A 19243-nucleotide genomic window follows, 5' to 3' on the forward strand; every position below is an offset into this window, starting at 1 on the left:
GCTGGTCCTTTTGCTGGTTTATGCTGGTCCTTTGCTGGTTTATGCTGGTCATTTGCTGGTTTATGCTAGTCATTTGCTGGTTTATGCTGGTCATTTGCTGGTTTGTGCTGGTCCTTTCTGGTTTATGCTGGTCCTTTTGCTGGTTTAAGCTCGTCCTTTGCTGGTTTATGCTGGTCCTTTGCTGGTTTATGCTGGTCCTTTGCTGGTTTATGCTGGTCCTTTGCTGGTTTATGCTGGTCCTTTGCTGGTTTATGCTGGTCCTTTGCTGGTTTATGCTGGTCCTTTGCTGGTTTATGCTGGTCCTTTGCTGGTTTATGCTGGTCCTTTGCTGGTTTATGCTGGTCCTTTGCTGGTTTATGCTGGTCCTTTGCTGGTTTATGCTGGTCCTTTGCTGGTTTATGCTGGTCCTTTGCTGGTTTATGCTGGTCCTTTGCTGGTTTATGCTGGTCCTTTGCTGGTTTATGCTGGTCCTTTGCTGGTTTATGCTGGTCCTTTGCTGGTTTTAGCTGGTCCTTTGCTGGTTTATGCTGGTCATGTGCTCGCAAAGGACCAGCACAAACCAGCAAAAGGACCAGCAAAGGATCAGCTTAAACCAGCATCCCAGCGTCAAAACATACCTAACCAGCATATGCTGTTTTTTTCAACAGGGTAGATTGTTGCTGCATAAACAACATGCAGTTCTATTCTAAAATCTGAATTTTCCAAAACTATTTCAACTGCTGATTCCAATACATTTTTAGAAGAAACAATTTTAGAAGAAGCAAAAGTCAAGAGTTTGCAGGTATGGTGTATTTACCATCTTAAAGGTAGGGTAGGCTATTTCGGAGAGGCTAGCAATAGCAAGCTAGCTCTGAAAGCATAAGCTTCCACCCTCCCTGCAAATCACTCTCCAAAGCCACGCCTCCTTCAAAACACATGAACGCGCAGAGGCTAACCAGCGACACAATGAGAAACAGCGTTGGTGGAGGGTTGAATGCAATGCTGTCAGATTGCCTCATGCCTCATTCATTGGTGAGAAAACATTACAGTACAAAGCACATAATATTACAATAACAACGCCTTCCATTCTCGCTCAGTCCAAAAATAGTGTAATGGAGTTTGCTGGTGACGTATCATGTCTGCGTGAACATGGTGCTCAGAGGTATGCAAATATATATACGTTGACAGGCAGGTAACAGCCTATCATAGCCCTCAGACTGAGTGATATGATTGGACGAACATTTTATGGTCCCACCTCTTCCAAAGACGATATAAATACAGTTAGACCACTTAATTTAGTGATTGCTATCAGGATGTGAAGAGACTTTCAACCAGCATAACAAATAATGTGTTTGAGCCAAATCACCTACCCTTTTTTTAAAAGGTCCATTCAGTAGTTCTCTTGTTAGCATTAGTATCACTGCTAGTATGGATACCACAGTGTTGTTAAACACTGTACATCCTTTTATGTAAATTACACTGATATTACAAAGTTTTAGATTAGTGCTCTACTCAATAATTTATTCCCTTACCTATCCATCAAAACAGTAGCCACTTGGGTATCGCAAGTCAGTGTTTTCTCCATGATCTATTTTTTCTACCTTGTGTATGTCGTACCAGTGTTTAAGCTTGTTTTTTTGTCTTTGTCTGTATTCAGACCTTTTCTTCTTCTTCAGCCATACAGCTACTGTTTCTCCTGTTGTTTCTGCTGATGAAAAACAATAAAAAGTTAATATTGTCCATTGTCTAATTTTCGTTCTTCACATCACCAAACAACACTACGCCACTAGTGTATCTACAGAGGTGACAATAAATGAGCGCTAATGACGATCTCTCCAATCTCTCACATCATTTCAGCAAGGCCAAATGCATTGAGGGAGTGACCTAAACCATATATAATTAAAACACTTTTTATCGACTGTTATAAGTACTGTATCGATCTCATGTGAGTGTACACCAAAAGCACTATTTCTTAAAGCATAAAACTTTTTAAACGAGCAAACGAGCACATTAACTACTGAATGCACCTTTAAATGTGAATTTCTTCTCCATCAAACAAATTTGCCCCTGCATTTTACCTCTGTGTTTGCTCTTTGATGGCATTAGGTGTGTTTAATGAGCGTGTGTGAGCTCAGGTGGATGCGGATCAGGTGTTTTGAAGGTTCTGTAAGAGGACAGGTCCTATCACAACACAATCAGCAGAAGCCATCAACCCCCCCGAGGCACTGCCGCTGACCATCTGACCGCCGCTCACCTGCACTGCTGTCCACGCTACTGACAATAACAATACATGGCAGAGAAATGGATTAAATGTGCCATTTGAGATTGGACACAATCTCTTTGTGGGATTTTGAAGCAGTTGAGCGCTGTCCTCTTAAATCTCTTTTTGTTATTTCAGTGATGGAGAGACTGGATATGCACGGCAGTTATCCTTTTACATTCCCTCAAATGCTCTACAGACGGTTACAAATCCGGAAGAAAGGGGTCAGAATATTTAGTGTATTAGTTAGGCCTACATTGGAAAAAAAAAAAAAATTTCTTAGTGTTGTTTAGATTTTCCTAGAAACAAATTAAAGCACAAATAATTTACTGGATAAATCTCAATCTATCAATAGTGTGTGTGTGTGTGTGTATATATATATATATATATATATATATATATATATATATACTGTATATATTCCTGTGATGGCAGTCTCACATGATCCTTCAGAAATAATTTTAATACGCTGATATTCTGATTTCTTATTATCCTATTTAAAAAGATACAAAAAACAGTAATATTGTGAAATATTATTTCAAGTAAAAAGCAAATAAAAAAAGAACTGTTTGTTATATGTTGAGAACGGTTGTGGTGCTTAATTTTTTTTTGTCAAAGCCATGATACAGTTTTTTTCAGCATTCTTTGAATTAAAAAAAAGAGACTTTGTTTGAAATAGAAATCTTTTGTACTGTTATAAATGTTCTTACTTCTACTTTTAATCATTTATTAAAAAAATCTTACCACAAATGTTTGAATGACAGTGCATCTCGGTTTCCACAAAAATATTATGCTCAACTGTTCTCAACATATATTTCACATTTCAACATGATATATTAAAATATAAAACAGATCCTTTAAATTGTAGTAATATTGATTGATACAGATTACAATACTATACAAAATTACTGTTTTTACTGTATTTATGATAAACAAAATGCAGCCTTGGTGATCATAAGAGACTATTCTCTTAATATATATATATATATATATATATATATATATATATATACTTTATTTCCTCATTATCTTCAGCTGGGATGTTCCCGTAACAATGCAGCACAGTGTCTGTCAGCTGATTCGCTGGTGTACACCCGCATAAAAAATACACATTTTATATTTTTAAAAGTTTTATATTTATATTAGTTTTCATATATTATATAGCATATTTTAAAAACTTTTTAAAATAAAAAATGTATGTTTATTTGCAACAGTTATACTAACAACAATAAAAAGACATATATGCCAGTAAAACAGCGACATCTGCTGATGGACACCGTGCTGCGTTGTCACGGGAACATCCCAGCTGAAGTTAATGAGGAAATTACGATGTTCCCTTTGCCAAGTGCATTCCAAACGACTACATAATGGCACGCAAGTGCCCTGCTCACTCCAAAGTCCCCACTCCAAGGGGATAGGGATGATCACATCCATTTGGAATTTGCCCCGTGAACCATACGGTACGAATATGTGTACCGTTACACCCCGTAACAGCTGAAAACTTTGCCACGTTCTTTATTAATAAAATTAAAACCATCAGTGCACAATTTTCCACACCACAATCTGTCAAGCACATCTTACCAGCAAACATACACTCATTCACATCCTTTCTCTTCACTCTCTGAAGCAGAAGTCTCCAAACATATCCTTTAATCATCCTACTACTTGTCCACTTGATCCTATTCCATCTCATCTTCTTCAAACCATTTATCCTGCAGTTGTACCTGCACTCACTCACATCATTAACACATCCCTTTACACTGGTGTTTTCCCCTCAGCATTTATACAGGCTCGTATATCCCCACTACTTAAGAAACCCACCCTTAACCCATCTCTTTTCGAGAACTACAGACCGGTTTCCCTTCTTCCTTTCATTGCAAAAACACTTGAACGAGCTGTGTTCAACCATGTCTTTGCTTTTCTCACACAGAACAACCTCCTCGACAACAACCAGTCTGGTTTCAGAAGTGGACTTTCAACCGAGACTGCATTGCTTCCAGTTGTTGAAGCTCTAAGACTGGCAAGAGCGGATTTCAAATCTTCATTACTTATCTTGCTGGATCTGTCCGCTGCTTTTGACAAGGTTAACCACCAGATCCTCCTGTCAACCCTATTGGCAAAGGGCATCTCAGGAACCGCACTCCAGTGGTTTGAGTCTTACCTCTCAGATAGGTCCTTCAAGGTATCTTGGAGAGGCGAGGTGTTCAAGTGGCAACAACTAACTACTGGGGTGCCTCAGGGCTCAGTTCTTGGACCACTTCTCTTCTCTGTCTACATGGCACCACTAGGTTCTGTCATTCAGAAACATGGCTTTTCATATCACTGCAATGCTGATGACACTCAACTCTACCTCTCATTCCATCCTGATGATCTGACGATAGCTGCTCACATCTCAGCTTGTCTAACAGACATTTCTTGCTAGATGAAGGACTATCACCTTCAACTCAACCTTGCCAAGACAGAACTTTATTCAACATCAAGAAGATCAGGCCCTTTCTTTCGGAACATGCTTCACAACTTCTTGTTCAAGCTCTTGTTCTTGTTCTTGTTCTTGCAATGCTCTATTGACAGGCCTTCTAACCAGTTGTAATTAATCCAGAATGTGGCAGCAAGATAAATTTTTAATGAGCCAAAAATAATGCACGTCACACCTCTGTTTATCAGTTTGCACTGGCTACCAATAGCTGCTCGCATAAAATTAAAGGCATTATTGTTTGCCTACAAAACTACCACTGGCTCTGCACTCCTTTACCTAAATTCATTACTTCAGACTTATGTGCCCTCTAGAAGCTTGCATTCTGCAAGTGAACGTCGCTTTATTGTGTCATCCCAAAGAGGCACAAAATCACTTTCACAGACTTTTAAAGTAAATGTTCCCTCTTGGTGGAATGACCTGCCCAACTCAATCCGTGCAGCTGAGTCCTTAGCCATCTTCAAGAATCAGCTAAAAACACATCTCTTCCATCTTTATTTGACCCTCTAACTCTTGCACTCTCTATTCTAATTCTATTCTTAAAAAAACTTGTCCCTTTTAGACTTGCACTATGCTTGTTTTCTTTAAAAAAAAAAACTAACCATAGATTTTCTAATCTTTCTGAATTCTATCTATTTGTTTTCTTTTTATTTATTATACAATTATTAACAAAAGCAAAAAAGGCCTCTAACACTAGCTTGCTCTATTCTTTTTCTATTCTATTTGTTTTATTTTTATTTATATCCTTAAAGGCACAATACAAAGTGCTGCACAGTAGAGCTCAATGATATTGGAAAACCTGACGTCATATTTTATTTTTCTGCGATATATTTTTATAGGTCACATTTCCACTGTTTTTTGACCAACACATCAGACTGACTGTAAAATAATGGATTTTTTTTTATTGTGATCATTATTGAATAAAATGCAATAATACTATTATTGTAAACAAAATGAGTATTTAATAAAAAAAAATTACATTTGAATTTATAGTACAACTGTAAAATTAGAATAGTAGTAATTACATTTTAATTTCTTCATTTTCTAACATTAAACTACCCAGCTTCAATTTTGGCAATTTACAGGCACATAAATAACGTCGCCGTCTTCCTCATTTACACACATGCAACTCATGATATACGGTATTTCAGCGTCTCGATTCACAGTCAACTTCCTTGTCTCATGACTCATGAGTGATCAGATGGTTTAATAGCGTCTTCAAACTGTCATTGTCACTGAATCAGAGTTTTCAATCAATTCATCAGTTTGCATCATCTCAGGTGTGTTCATGGGAAATCCCTGAGATGCATTGATTTCTTTTTAACTAGAATTATACTGTATTTGATTTTTTATTACATTTTTTTTAAGTATTAAACATTTTAATGTGAATTGGCTACAGTGGCTTTTTTGTCGTCAAAATGATGGTTCCTCAGGGTGAAAAACATTTTAGACACTGAGCAATATATTAAATATCATCAAAAGGCACATAAGTATTGTATATGTTTTTTTTAAAGCTGCATTGACAGCTCTACACTCTTAAAATGAAAGGTTCCAAAAGGGTGTTTTTGCAGTGATGCCATGGAAGAACCATTTTTGGTTTCCCAAAGAACCTTTCAGTGAACAGTTCCTAAAAGAACCATTTTGAAGAAGTGGAAGTATCAACACACCTGTTGATAAATGTGGTTGTCAGTCCCAAGCACCGCCTGTTCCAGCACTGTGAGAATCTTTTATTCCTGACTTGAGATGTCACCACCCAGACCGAGACGTTTCAGATCGGATTAGCATTGTAAAGTAATCAGTTAATGTTCCGGGGTGGATCACCATTTAAAATACTTCACAGATGAATAATAATCGTCCTTCCTGCCGTGACATGCCATGTGAAGCATTTGAGAATGTTCGTCTGTGAGTGTGTGCTAAGTCTCATGTTTTTGTCCTTGTCTTGCTCAGCAGATGCCGGCTCAATATGGGCCACAGGGAATGGGCGGCTACTGTCAACAGGGTCAGCCCCCATACTTCAGTCCTCCACAGCATCAGTCTGCGGCCCCCTCTCAACCCCCCTACATGCAGCAGCGCGCTCCAACACAACAGGTAAGCATTTAGGCTGCTAAATCGGTACTAAAGGGTCCTTGTCCTCATCTGAAGACCCTCAAAAGGATTTTCACTAGATCTTTTTTTAAAAAGAAGTTCGCATTGTGGGGAAAAGTCGTGGCCTAATGGTTAGAGAGTCGGACTCATAACCCAAAGGTTGTGGGTTCGAGTCTCGTACCGGCAGGGATTGTAGGTGGGGGGGACTGAATGTACAGCGCTCTCTCCCACCTTCAATACCACGACTGAGGTGCCCTTGAGCAAGGCACCGAACCCCCAACTGCTCCCCGGGCGCCGCAGCATAAATGGCTGCCCACTGCTCCGGGTGTGTGTTCACGGTTTGTGTGTGTTCACTGCTGTGTGTGTGCACTTTGGATGGGTAAATGCAGAGCACTAATTCCGAGTATGGGTCACCATGTCACTTCACTCACTTTTTTTTTTTTTTTTAAACTCTCTTACCAATGAGATATCAGCTTTTGAGTCATGTGTGCCACAACAATATTCCTGACATACGCTGAGCTTTGGAAATGATTGATAGAATCTCCTGAATGTCATATTTTAGAAAGGATATTTAGCATAAAGAAAATTATGACTATCTTTTAAGACCATTAAAGTCCCCATGAAATCAAAAGTTTTAAAGTTTTTTTGGGTGTTAGTATCAATATGTTAGTCGTAAGGTTATCTATAAGGCAGTCTGCTCCAAAACAGTGACAAAATTCTGTCAAGACATAGAGTAAAGGCCTGTTCACACCAAGCACGATAACTATAAAGATAACGTTATAGTTCTAAAAATCATTCTCAATAGTAAAGAATAGCATAGTTCACACCACAACTATAACGATAACGATACAGAGGAACGATATCGTTGTGATCACTTTCAAAACTATTTTTCCCCAGCTGATTAATGATAAAACACTGACAGCCAATCAGAATCCATCCTGCTGTAACGAGCTCAAGAATTTAAAGCGGCAGACTCACGTGCGCTTAGAATAAACAGACGATATCGTTTGCTGGTGTGGACGCTAATGTCGTTATCTTTATCGTTATCTTTATAGTTATCGTGCTTGGTGTGAACGGGCCTTAACGCTGCATGTTTCTAAGCATTTCAGGGGACCTTTAAGTACTTCCATGACAATTAATTTCAGCCCCACATTCTCATTACTGTAATGTGAAAAAATCACACACTTTAAAAAAAAAAAATTAATACCAACATAAGGCAGTACAACCCTTACAACTATATTTAAATATAAATGTAAATATGTTTTTGTAATGCGTAATGAGGATGCAATTTTTTTGCATTGCGTCAAGAATTAGATTTTTCTGCATTAAAGTAATAAAAAAATTCAATTCAATTTATATTTCAAGTCTGCACAGTATAGCAATTAGCTCCACCCCTTTTACTCTCTCACACACTCTCTCTCGCTCACATGGTTGAGTATCTAGAGAAACACAGCTTTTCTCTTGTCTTTTTTCTATTACACACAGCTTGTTCTTAACAGGCTGCAGCACACACACTCCAGTAGTTTGGAGAAAGCAATAATAAGAAACTGGCCTTGAGTGGATGTCTCAGGGGTGTGTGTGTGTAATATCAGTGAGGACGGCACTGCCGTGCGCCTCATATTGCTATCACACTCTCTGTTTATTCCCTGGACCTTAAAGGCATTATTTTCATTTTCTCTTATGTGACACTGAGGCTGATTGAGAAAAACGGTTTCATTTTCTTCCTCTGTGCTGTTGCTTCCAGAGTCTCTGACAGAAGAGATTGTGGGGCGGAGAAACACTGCAGCAAGTGGGAGAGATACAGTGGGCTCTAAATGTCTGAGAGAACATTGAGAACGTTTTGGAATTTTCATTTTAAACTGAAAAAAGTTACTTAACTTGAAGACGAAATAAATACTATTCAGTGCTAATCAAATAAGAAAATGTGTGACACTGGTCATGTGAACTCCTTTGGACAAAAGGAAGTTCATGCAGCTTTCATTGAAGCAAAAAGGGGAAAACCCAAAGTTTAACTTTTTATTCAAATTGTTACACTGAAAACAAGTTTGTATTCAGTTAGAATAGAATGCAAGACAGAAGCCTTTTCACTTGTGGTCTCAGACTTTTGGAGCTGCCGTATTTTCACGTCTTTTTCTTCAGGCAGAACTTGGAACTTCAAAGTGTTAAGGACTTGGCTGTGTCCCAATTTGCATACTAATACTACAAGCTGTTATCCACTGATGAAGGGAAAGTACATTCTTTTAAGCTGTGGTTACATTCACCGTTGCTCATCAAAGTTTTGAAGGCGAAAGAAAGCAGAACTGGGCTTGACAAAATGCGATGAATAGAATACGGGAGTAAAGAGGTTATAATGAATAATAAACATCCTACAACATAATAAAGCTATTCTGCCAGCTAGCAAATGAACCAACCCTAAATAACCGCTTTCCAAACATATTTTATTGATCATTTTATAATATCAAAGTGTAATGTTATACAAAACTGCCACCAGAATATACAAATTCTGTTATCCATCACAAAATTCCGTCTACATTTCACTGATCCAGACCCAGCTAAATTCATTTGATTTAAATTCTAAATTTATCTAAATTCATTTTATTTAAATTTATGAATTATTGACTTGAGTGGGAGAGAGCTGTCACAACATTAGGGGTAGTATTAGGATGCTTCCATCCCCATGCCAGGGAATGGTGCCAGCCCATTGATTTTATTGGGGGTTTACAAGGACGTAGAGAAAAAATGCAAAGATTTGCAAAAGTAATGCTCCAACCTGCAGCCAGTAGTTGAGGAAACTTTTGCTGCAGTGCACTTGTAGACATCCGGAGCCGGTTGCATCAGCTGTGCATAGGTTACAAATTAGCCTAGTTTTGTTGTAAAGGGGCACTAAGTTACAACTAATACAAACTTACTCAATATTTTTGTGTCGCACCATTAAACTTGAAAGTTGAAATGTAAAAGTATACATAAACTACATTTTCACCGAAACCTCTGACCAGGAGTAACGGTCCGAGAGTACATTTTAATGGAATAGTTCACCCTGTCATTAATTACTTACCCTCATGTCGTACCAAACCCGTAAAAGCTTCGTTCATCTTCAGAACACAAATGAAGATATTTTTGATGAAATCCCAGAGCTATCTTACCTTCCATAGACAGCAATGCAACGGAAATGTTCCCAGACCCAGAAAGGTAGTAAGGACATCAGTAAAATAGTCCATGTGACATCAATGGTTCAACCATAATTTTACGAAGCTACGAGAATATGTGTGCAAAGAAAACAAAAATAATGACTTTTTTTTTGACAATTCTTCTCCGCATCACCCTAGTGTCATTTTGGAGAGTATCATGACGCATGCATGAGCTTTGATCTGCACGTAAACAACGCATGTGCATGGTGCTGCTGACCTAGAAAACAAATGCACCGCGTCTTGTTTACGAACAGAGGAGAGCACGTGCATGCGTCATGATACTTTCCAAAATGGCGCTAGGGTGACGCGGAGGAGAAGAATTATTGAATAAAGTCATTATTTTTGATTTCTTTGCGCAAAAAAAGTATTCACGTAGCTTCATAAAATTACGGTTGAACCCCTGATGTCACATGGACTATTTTAACGATATCCTAGCTACGTTTCTGTGCCTTGACCGTGGTAGGACCCTTGCTGTCTATGGAGGGTCAAAGAGCTCTCGGATTTCATCAGAAATATTTTGTGTTCTGAAGGTGAACAAAGGTCTTACGGGTTTGGAACGACACGAGGGTGAGTAATTAATGACATAATTTTCATTTTTGGGTGAACTAACCCTTGAAGAGAGAGAGTATAATGAATATCATTTTTTATTATATGAATAAATGAGCAACTCTTCAACACAAACCCTACCTAAAAACCACACCTCTGTGTGCATGTGAAATAAAATTACAACATAACAAACAAAGGTAATTTCTGATGTTTTTTTAATATCAGTTATGTAGTAGCATATTTAAGTGGAAACATTTTTACCGTTAGTTACGTGAGGCAAAAGAAGTTAAAACTGAGGATAAACTGAAATTCACAGCATTTCAAAATAGCTTTGCATTACTTAAAAAAAAGCTTACATCCTTGCTACATTCTGCCTTAAGAAAAAACAATGGTGTGACTGAGTAAAGTACAGAGATAGTTATCATGTACCAACTTAAGAACGGCTGATGTAACCAATCCTTGTTGACCAATGAGAATTTCATACAGACGAGTCCAGTCATGGTTTCAGAAATCACTGTATTCACACTTGATTTCAAACTGGCCCAGCTTTTAGCCTTTTCTAGTGGTTAAATACTTTCCTCTAGAGTGTAAATGCCCTTCACTCAAAAGGCCATCTGGGCAAGTTTGCATACATTTTTCAACATAATGTGATTTGTGATACACTTTTTTTATCTGACATACTACTTGGGATGTAGTATGTGAATTAGGATGCGGCGTTCTATTCTGCAAATGATGGTTCATCGCCGAATCGCCTGAAGGCTGTTTAATGTTAGCTGCTAAACAAGCTCTCCTCATCATTCCCGGAGTCACCGTTCTTAGTCTGGTTAAAATCAGCCGTTAAATCAAAGCGCTGGCTTTCATTAGAGCTTCACAGAGTGGTCTCATAGTGACTCCCAGCCTGACGTTCTCCTCCGTTTGGCTTATATCGTCAATTAGCACCATGTGCTGGCCATGAAAGGTACATCTAGCTGACCCAGTCTCGCAGCATCTGCTGACCATACCATTTATAAAAGTCTGGCTGGTTTCAGGACAAGGTTTTTTGTGTGTGTGATTTAAAGGCAAGACAACATGAAAACAGCATTCACACTTTCTAGTAGACCAATTTGGGATTTGAAAGGATCACTGTTTTATTTGTATTTGTACACTGTATTATTGGGTAATTTTATCCCAATCCTAATCAGCAGAAAAAAAAGTTATTTCTGGGGAGAGAAAAGCATTACGTTTTAATGAAAGATTAGGAAAATTACAATAACATGCACCGATGAATCAGGCACAATAAGACCAGGGACGTTTATTAAGAAAGTAAATACTGTCAAATTTGGTTTCATGTGTTCTTTAAAGAGACAATATGTCCCTCACGCGCCAACTAAACATCAAACTGCTCAGGGATGATGCAATTTCAGACAAGCCATTACAATAGCGCATTAATCACACTGAAGGGATGTTTTCCGTTTTATCTGTAGCTCAAAGAACGATCCGTTAATCATTGTGCTGAAACCGTGGAGCCACAAGGGACTCAAAAACCATAAAAAGATGGATTTGATGTTTTCATGGACATGTTGAGTTTTACGAGTCTCAGATGCCCGCAGATGTCTTCTTACAGCGACGTTTTCATCTAGACACACCCTGTGTAAACACGTCTCGTTCAACACAGACCCTCGGTTTAAAGAAAACATGAATTATATGAAGAAATGAAGCAGAAAGCTCTTACTTAAATCAGAACATATTGACCTAAAAACTCCTTCCTGAGGCAATTGGAGCTACTCCATTTATGTTTTTTATGTTTTTATTTTGTAAGCCTATCAAACATCCATAAACAGAAAAGAGAGAGAGAGAGAAAAGGGAAAACTCCTAAATACCAAAAATAAATGAATATTGTCATAAATACAGAGTTCTGGCATGAAACTCTAGATGGCGCAGTCCGATAGGTCTAACTCAATCTGACCTAATGACATCATTATCACATGGCACAGCTGATTGGTTCTCTCCTGTATCGGTAGCCAATGAGCTCGCTGCTCAACATTCAAATATATGACTAGCGCTTGCTGTAGCAGTTGCAGCTTTCTTCAGAAACCCTCCACCTTCCCCAGCTCCACCTGTATAGATCTGCTATGAGGTGATTCATGTATGCTATATGGGGGTTATTTCATGTATGTTATATTTGCAGCAGCAATATCTCTTACATGCTCACAGCAGCATGTTGTGGATGTATTGGCAGTAGCAAGTCTCGGTACTTGCTCTGCCGCAACAGCAGCGTAGCAGATCTATTCCGCCAAGACCAAATACATTAACATTGTCATGTACATTACCATGCCAATCCCTCTGAGAGTTGTCATGACAGAACTAAATGTATTTTATAGGTGATCACACAACCTAGTTAAAATGTTATTTTATTAAACAACTGCATCCTTCTACTAAATATACAATCCCTAATTGTTAACTGTCTATTTTGTAAACTCATAAGTCTTATTGTGAACAATTCATTCTTGTATATGTATAATTTAATATTTGTAATTTATTTGTGTTTAATCAAAATGTCATAACTCAATCTTCCAGTGAAAAAAACAAGACTTCTCTCCGGTGTCGTATGCTGGTCTTCTCCAATTATTTACTTTGCTTAAATCCCGCCTCTCCATAATTGACTGCAAGCTCACTATTAATTTTTGAATGCAATGCCCACATCTTAAAATCCAATCAACAACTGATGCATAGAAGCAAGTGCCCTCCCTACATTTGTTTCTTTTTCAATAATCCATTGCACTCAGATGTACGTCACAATACGAAAGAAAATATGTGATTCTACTATTTTCATTGTGACTTTAATAGTTGGACCCTATGAATGATATGCAGTGATATGCTGTAAATGCTCTTTTTTGTTGTTGTTGCAATTTTGAATGGTTATTTTTTTTGAAGCCATACATAACCAACAAAAGCCTTGTTAAAAGCCTTATTTTAGTGCAGTGAATCATTGACAGGCGAGTATGCAGTCTTTTGCTGTTGTCCATGACGCTTCTTGTGTCTGGTCACATGTGTTTTTGATGACGTGTGGTTAAACTGGGCAAATTTTATAATGTTTTGGACCCTTGTTTTTCACACATGTATTTAGCATTTAATCAGATGAAGGTTTCATGTAATGTTTTTATTTAATGCGACGCATTAATATTTAACTAGGAGTACGTTTCATGGACATTTTGCAGTGCTATTTAAATCTATATATCAAGTGTAGTAAAATTCCCCCAACGCTTTTATCGACTACTGGAATTTTTGTTACTGTGACAGCGCTAAATGGCATAGTGAAAGTGAATTTTGTGAATTTGAGAGAAAAAGCATGTGTCACACGGGAGGTATCACATAGTTTTCCTGTGACGCTGTGAATCTCAGAGGTCTCGCTGTCCGTTAAGCATCTGTTACGGTTCTGAATCAGCACATGCCTGAGCGGTGATGTAATGGCCCAACTGTAAACAGCCGTCTGTGTGTGTGGCCTGGCCATGACCCAGAGTCAACACACACACACACACACATACAGCTCAGTTTGGCTCGGGAATGCCCCCCAGTGTTTTTTCCCACTGTTGAATGAAGTGAGCGGGGAGGGAGTTCTGGTGATGTTTGTATACATGAGTGAATTGCAGGCAGGGCGACCTTAGTTGGAACACTTTCAACCCCTTTTTTTCAAGTCTGTTTTCTTTTCTGAAGTGTATTTGCTGAGGGAAGTCAAGTATCCACTTTTCCATCTCAAAAGATGCTGTGATAAATTTTCTTTTGGCGTGATACCCATAGTCTTATTGGGATATCGGGCCCGGATTGCTGTAGAGTTTAAAGGGATAGTTCAAATCCAAATTACTTTTTTCTCCTTCTGTAGAACACAGATTTGTATTAATTTCTTTCTTGACACTTAGTTGTAAATTCTGCTTGACAGCTTTCAGTTAGGTAAACTGATTGGCTGACACAGGTTTTGTCAGTAATGTCTACCATATTGGCCATAATTTTACAGCAAAAGTGTTTTGGAATTTATGGCTGTTATGGTTTTAATACCAAACTTTTGGAATAATTAGTAAGTTAATTTTTTTTTAAAGAAGTCTCTTATGCTCACTTAGACTTCATTTATTTGATCAAAAATACAGTAAAACAGTAATATTGTAAATATATAAATGTTTACATGTTAATATATTTTCAAATGTAATGTCAAAGCTGATTTTCCAGCATATTACTCCAGTCTTCAGTGTCACATGATCCTTCAGAAATCATTCTGATATGCTGATTTGCTGATCATATTTCTTCTTATCAATGAATGTTAACAACATACAAAATGTACAGTAAAAGTGTACACCGTAAAGTGCTGCTCCAGATCTGTGGAAGAAAAGTACAAAGGAACACAGATGTTCATGTACCAATGAAATATAAACAATCTAGTGGCCAAATCCTCAGAAAGACATTTATAATGTTACAAACATTTCTGATTCAAATAAATGCTTAAAAAAAGTAATCAAAGAATCTTGAAAAATGTATCATGGTTTCCACAAAAATATTAAGCTGTGCATTGTTTTCAACATTTGATAATGTTTCTTGAGCACCATATCAGTTTAATAGAAAGATTTCTGAAGGATCATGCGACACTGAAGACCTGATTACATTTTGGAAATGCATTCAAATTGAAATAGTTGTTTTAACTTAATAATATTTCACATTATTACTGTTTTTACTATATTTTTCTAATATCTTTCTTGCAGTTCTGTAGTATCACGTCTCATAGTGCTGTTGTTATCCAGTTATTTGGACATTCAGCCTTCAGAATTCAGAATTGGCATGAGGGCCAATAAATATATTGCTGTAATGCATTTTTTGATCCCCTCACGCAGATTGCGGTCTTTTACGGTTGATATCAGTGCACAGTCTGCATTTCAGCCGTTAGACATGCCTCAGCATTTCTGCGTAAACAGCCATTCTGCTTGTGTGAATCACAAGTCTGTGGATGAAGCTAAATTATGGGCTGGTGCCATCATGCTGTCTGCAACTGTCTGATTACCTTATTCTGTGTGAATCAAGGCCTGCTAATGTACAGTACCATGACACAACTATCTGGGCAGTTTGAGCCCTTCAATAGTTGCATGATTGTTTTTTTTTAAATTTAGTTCAATTAAACTATTTTCTCCATAGGAGACTCTGCAGGAGGGATATGGTAGCAGGGGCCAGTCTGGGAAACCAAACCACGATGACATGGGTCTTACTCAGCAGGACCGCCCGTCCAGCCTCCCGGTGAGACATTACAGTCCAAAATTAGTCTGAGATTTTAAAGACTGCCTGACCCAGGTGTTTGACAATTACTTGTTTTTCTAGAAATGCTTTTAAGTGTTCTGTATATGTATTTCTCAAGTGGATATAGTAGTATAGTATAGAGATATCACAAACAAAATGCCCTTTTTGCCTCCACTCGCACATACAAAGACTTCTGGTTGCAAGTTGCACTGTTGTTTGCCTTTTCAGAGCTCTATTTTTCAGTGCTGTGGTTGTGACTATTTATCAGAATTGGATACTTTTCGAAAACCCTCTTTTGCGCTCTGTTGCAACCCAAATTGTCTGCACTAGTTGTTCTCAACTGGTGGGTCATGACCAAAAATGGATCGCAGGTCTGTTCTAAATTGACTGTAAACCACGGCTTCACAGGGATTATTGCTTTTATAAAACGGTTATTCCATATACGTAGTAAGGTTTTACAGAATAAAACAGAGCAAATAAAGTGTAATGATATTTCATCTTTTAAAAAGGAAGAGAAAATATTTTCCATACCATATACTGTTGACAAACAAACTCTTTTTCACTGGATTACCAACAGGCAGATATTTATTACATTTTAATTAATTTTTTTATTAAATATTTTGTTGATTCATTTGAACATTTTTAAGATGAATGTTATTTTATTTATTAGCAACATTTTACCTTCTATTAAACAAACAGTTCACCCAAAAATAAATGTATATCATAATTTACTCTTTATTAAGACTTTTTCTCTTTGGAACAGTAATTTCATACAGTAAATACAGTTTGTGGCCAGTGGCTATCAAGTTCCAAAAATGAACAAAAAAGCACAGTAAAAAACGAATGGTCCTAAACCAAGCCTTTCTTTTCTCTTTGGAATATGAAAAGAGATGTTAAGCAGAATGTTCATCTTGCTCTTTTTCGTACAATGAACACATTTAGTGGCCATTGGCTGTTCCGAAATGAACAAAAAAAGCCATAAAATACTATAGAAGTCATCTTCACTGTGATTACATTACTTGATTACACTTGTCATCGACGTTTGGTGATATGCAACTTCACTTGACAAGTAGGAACCACTTGAGGTTTTGTTCCACGGAAGAATGAGGTCAGATGGGTTGGGAACAACATGAGGGTAACTAAATGAATTTTGGTAAACTATTCCTTACAGTGGGATATTGTCCTTCCTTCACTGATCCGTGAAGATTTTCTCAAGGCTCAAATGATTTATGAGGATTTCCAAATTGCTAAAGGAATTCCAGTTACCATCCATTTCCTAAAAATAGTCCTTCAGCCTGCTGCACTCATAAAGCTCTTAGTGTTTCCAGTGAGCAGAGAGTCAGAAGATGCTGCATGGGTATTTAAACGAGTAGAACTGCAGTCTCTGGTGCTGTCACGATGGGTTTCCCGCAGGGGGTTGATGACTGAGGTAATGTTGTTTAAAAGCCCCAGGCGGCTGCTGGTATCATGCCGGCAAACCTATTTTTAGATGTGTCTGACACAATGGCCCAGTGAACTCTCAGCCAAGGACAAAGAGAATAACAGCAGAAGGAACGGCCAGTCTGCACTGTGTGTGTGTGTGTTTGGATAATTATCTCAAAGCATCTCTCACACAGTAAAGTACTACACCAGATCAGTGGAAGAAAAGTACAAAGAAACACCAGATGTTCATGTAGCATGAACTACACAAATGAAAAAAAAAAAATCTTGTAGAAAAACCTTCAGAAAACATGGGTTAAGACCACAGAGAACCTATTTTTCAGCCTAAGCTGTACTTGTATCCACCACAAGTCCACTTTTGCCACTTTTGCACGGTTTGGCATAACAAAGGAAGACGGCAAACAGCTAAACTCAGTTTTGTTCCGTGTCTCTGAGGACTTGGGGCTGGTGATGGTGTTACTGTGGCAATTTAAGGACTTGCAGCCCATTAATAGGAACCGGTGTTTTACTAAATTATTCCTACAATTAAATTTAAAAATAGAAGTAGGATCAGCATGATGGCAATAAGAAAAAATACACTCTTGTCATGAATGAAGCAAGTTTTGGAGCTTCTTATGTCAATGGTTGGAGGAAATTTGCCCTTTGGTCTTCTCCACCTGGTCGTGCTTCTAATTGTGGAATCCCCATGAAATCTGACGTGATTTTTAAACACATTGGCTCATTGTCTCTTTATTTATGAAAGCATAAAGTAATCCACCTTACTGGCACCAAAAACAGTGTGAGCTTTGCACGGCATGATCCGCTGTCATGCTTCCTCACTGCAGAAAGTCCTTGAAAATGATTTTTGAAGTAAACATTTTTGAAGTAAGGTATGATATTGACGTGGCCTTCAGTGTGGCTACATTTGCTCTTGGAGATCTAGAGCTCCTGAAATCTCATATAAAGTACCCTTTGAAATAGGAAACGGCCTTGAAAATATGCGCTACAGGCAGAACTGTAAAAACATCTCACATGTGGCTGTACAGTGTAGTTTATGCATTATGTATGTTAAAGATCCCATAAAATCAAACATGATTGTGAATGTGATACTGTTTTTACAATATCAATAAGCAGGAAGATTATACGAAGTAATATACATTTTAGACGCAAGTTACTTCTCCGCAAATAAAAATAGTTCCAAACTGAATCAACCGCAGATGTGTTTTGTTCCTGAATGAATTACTTGAGTGAATAATTCAATGACTCACTTGTAAAGGCAGTCACTTATTTTGGTCTCAAATCAGTGTTTTTGAACAAACAGGTTGAGTGAATGATTCAATGACTCACTTGAATATCAATGTTGCCTGCACCAACCACTAACCCACAGACTGTCCAGAACGTTGCAAACACAGACAAGTGGAGCAATATAAACAGTGAAACTCTATTGTACTAAATATCAGCACTCTTGTTTAACTAGACAGAACTAACTGTCATATAATGCAGAATTTATACACAGTCTTCTGCTAATCTTAACCTTTTCACTCACTGTGCAATGTCACGCGAGTCGTGAGTGGCTGTGCGAGTCGTCTCTTTGATGATATTAATTGTGATGGCTGTATCGCATTGCGGCACTGCTGCTGGGGTAAACACGTCCAGATACTCCTGAATCAATTGTACATGACGTAGCTGCAGTTTTCTTCTTTGTTTTCTGTTTTCATGGGATTGATATATCAAACTTTTGGACACAGGACCCCCTGTGGGCCGCATTTACTCTTGTCAACCTATGGCTTTCAAATATGGTTTACAAATCCAGTATGAATCTGATATCTGCTAGTCTTACCTACATGTAAACACTCAAGCCTAAGAAACACAATTAGATATGTCTTAATGTCATTTGAATATTAGAGACCAGACAAATGTGTCAAAAATTGTGCATTGCAGTATAAATGCAGCAATTGACGTGTTCCAGAAGAGATCATCCAGTATCTCTGTCCGAATGTGTTTGTCCTTCAAAGTGTTAACTGCCCCCTCTCTGAGAGC

General features: G+C 37.9%; 1 protein-coding gene across 1 annotated transcript in view; it reads left to right on the forward strand.

Moving 5' to 3' along the window:
• Nucleotides 1–19243, forward strand: part of LOC107560194 (AT-rich interactive domain-containing protein 1B-like) — a gene marked incomplete at its 5' end in the record, with an annotated part of 126212 nt that overhangs the window by 20969 nt on the left and 86000 nt on the right. Inside the window, 2 exons of the mRNA XM_016244306.1 lie at nucleotides 6660–6800; nucleotides 15686–15784. Of these exons, the coding sequence (XP_016099792.1) occupies nucleotides 6660–6800; nucleotides 15686–15784 (240 nt within the window). The remainder of the gene's footprint in view (nucleotides 1–6659; nucleotides 6801–15685; nucleotides 15785–19243) is intronic.

Source organism: Sinocyclocheilus grahami, unplaced genomic scaffold, assembly GCF_001515645.1.
Source record: "Sinocyclocheilus grahami isolate Dianchi unplaced genomic scaffold, SAMN03320097.WGS_v1.1 scaffold714.1, whole genome shotgun sequence".
In the NCBI taxonomy this organism is placed as follows: Eukaryota; Metazoa; Chordata; class Actinopteri; order Cypriniformes; family Cyprinidae; genus Sinocyclocheilus; species Sinocyclocheilus grahami.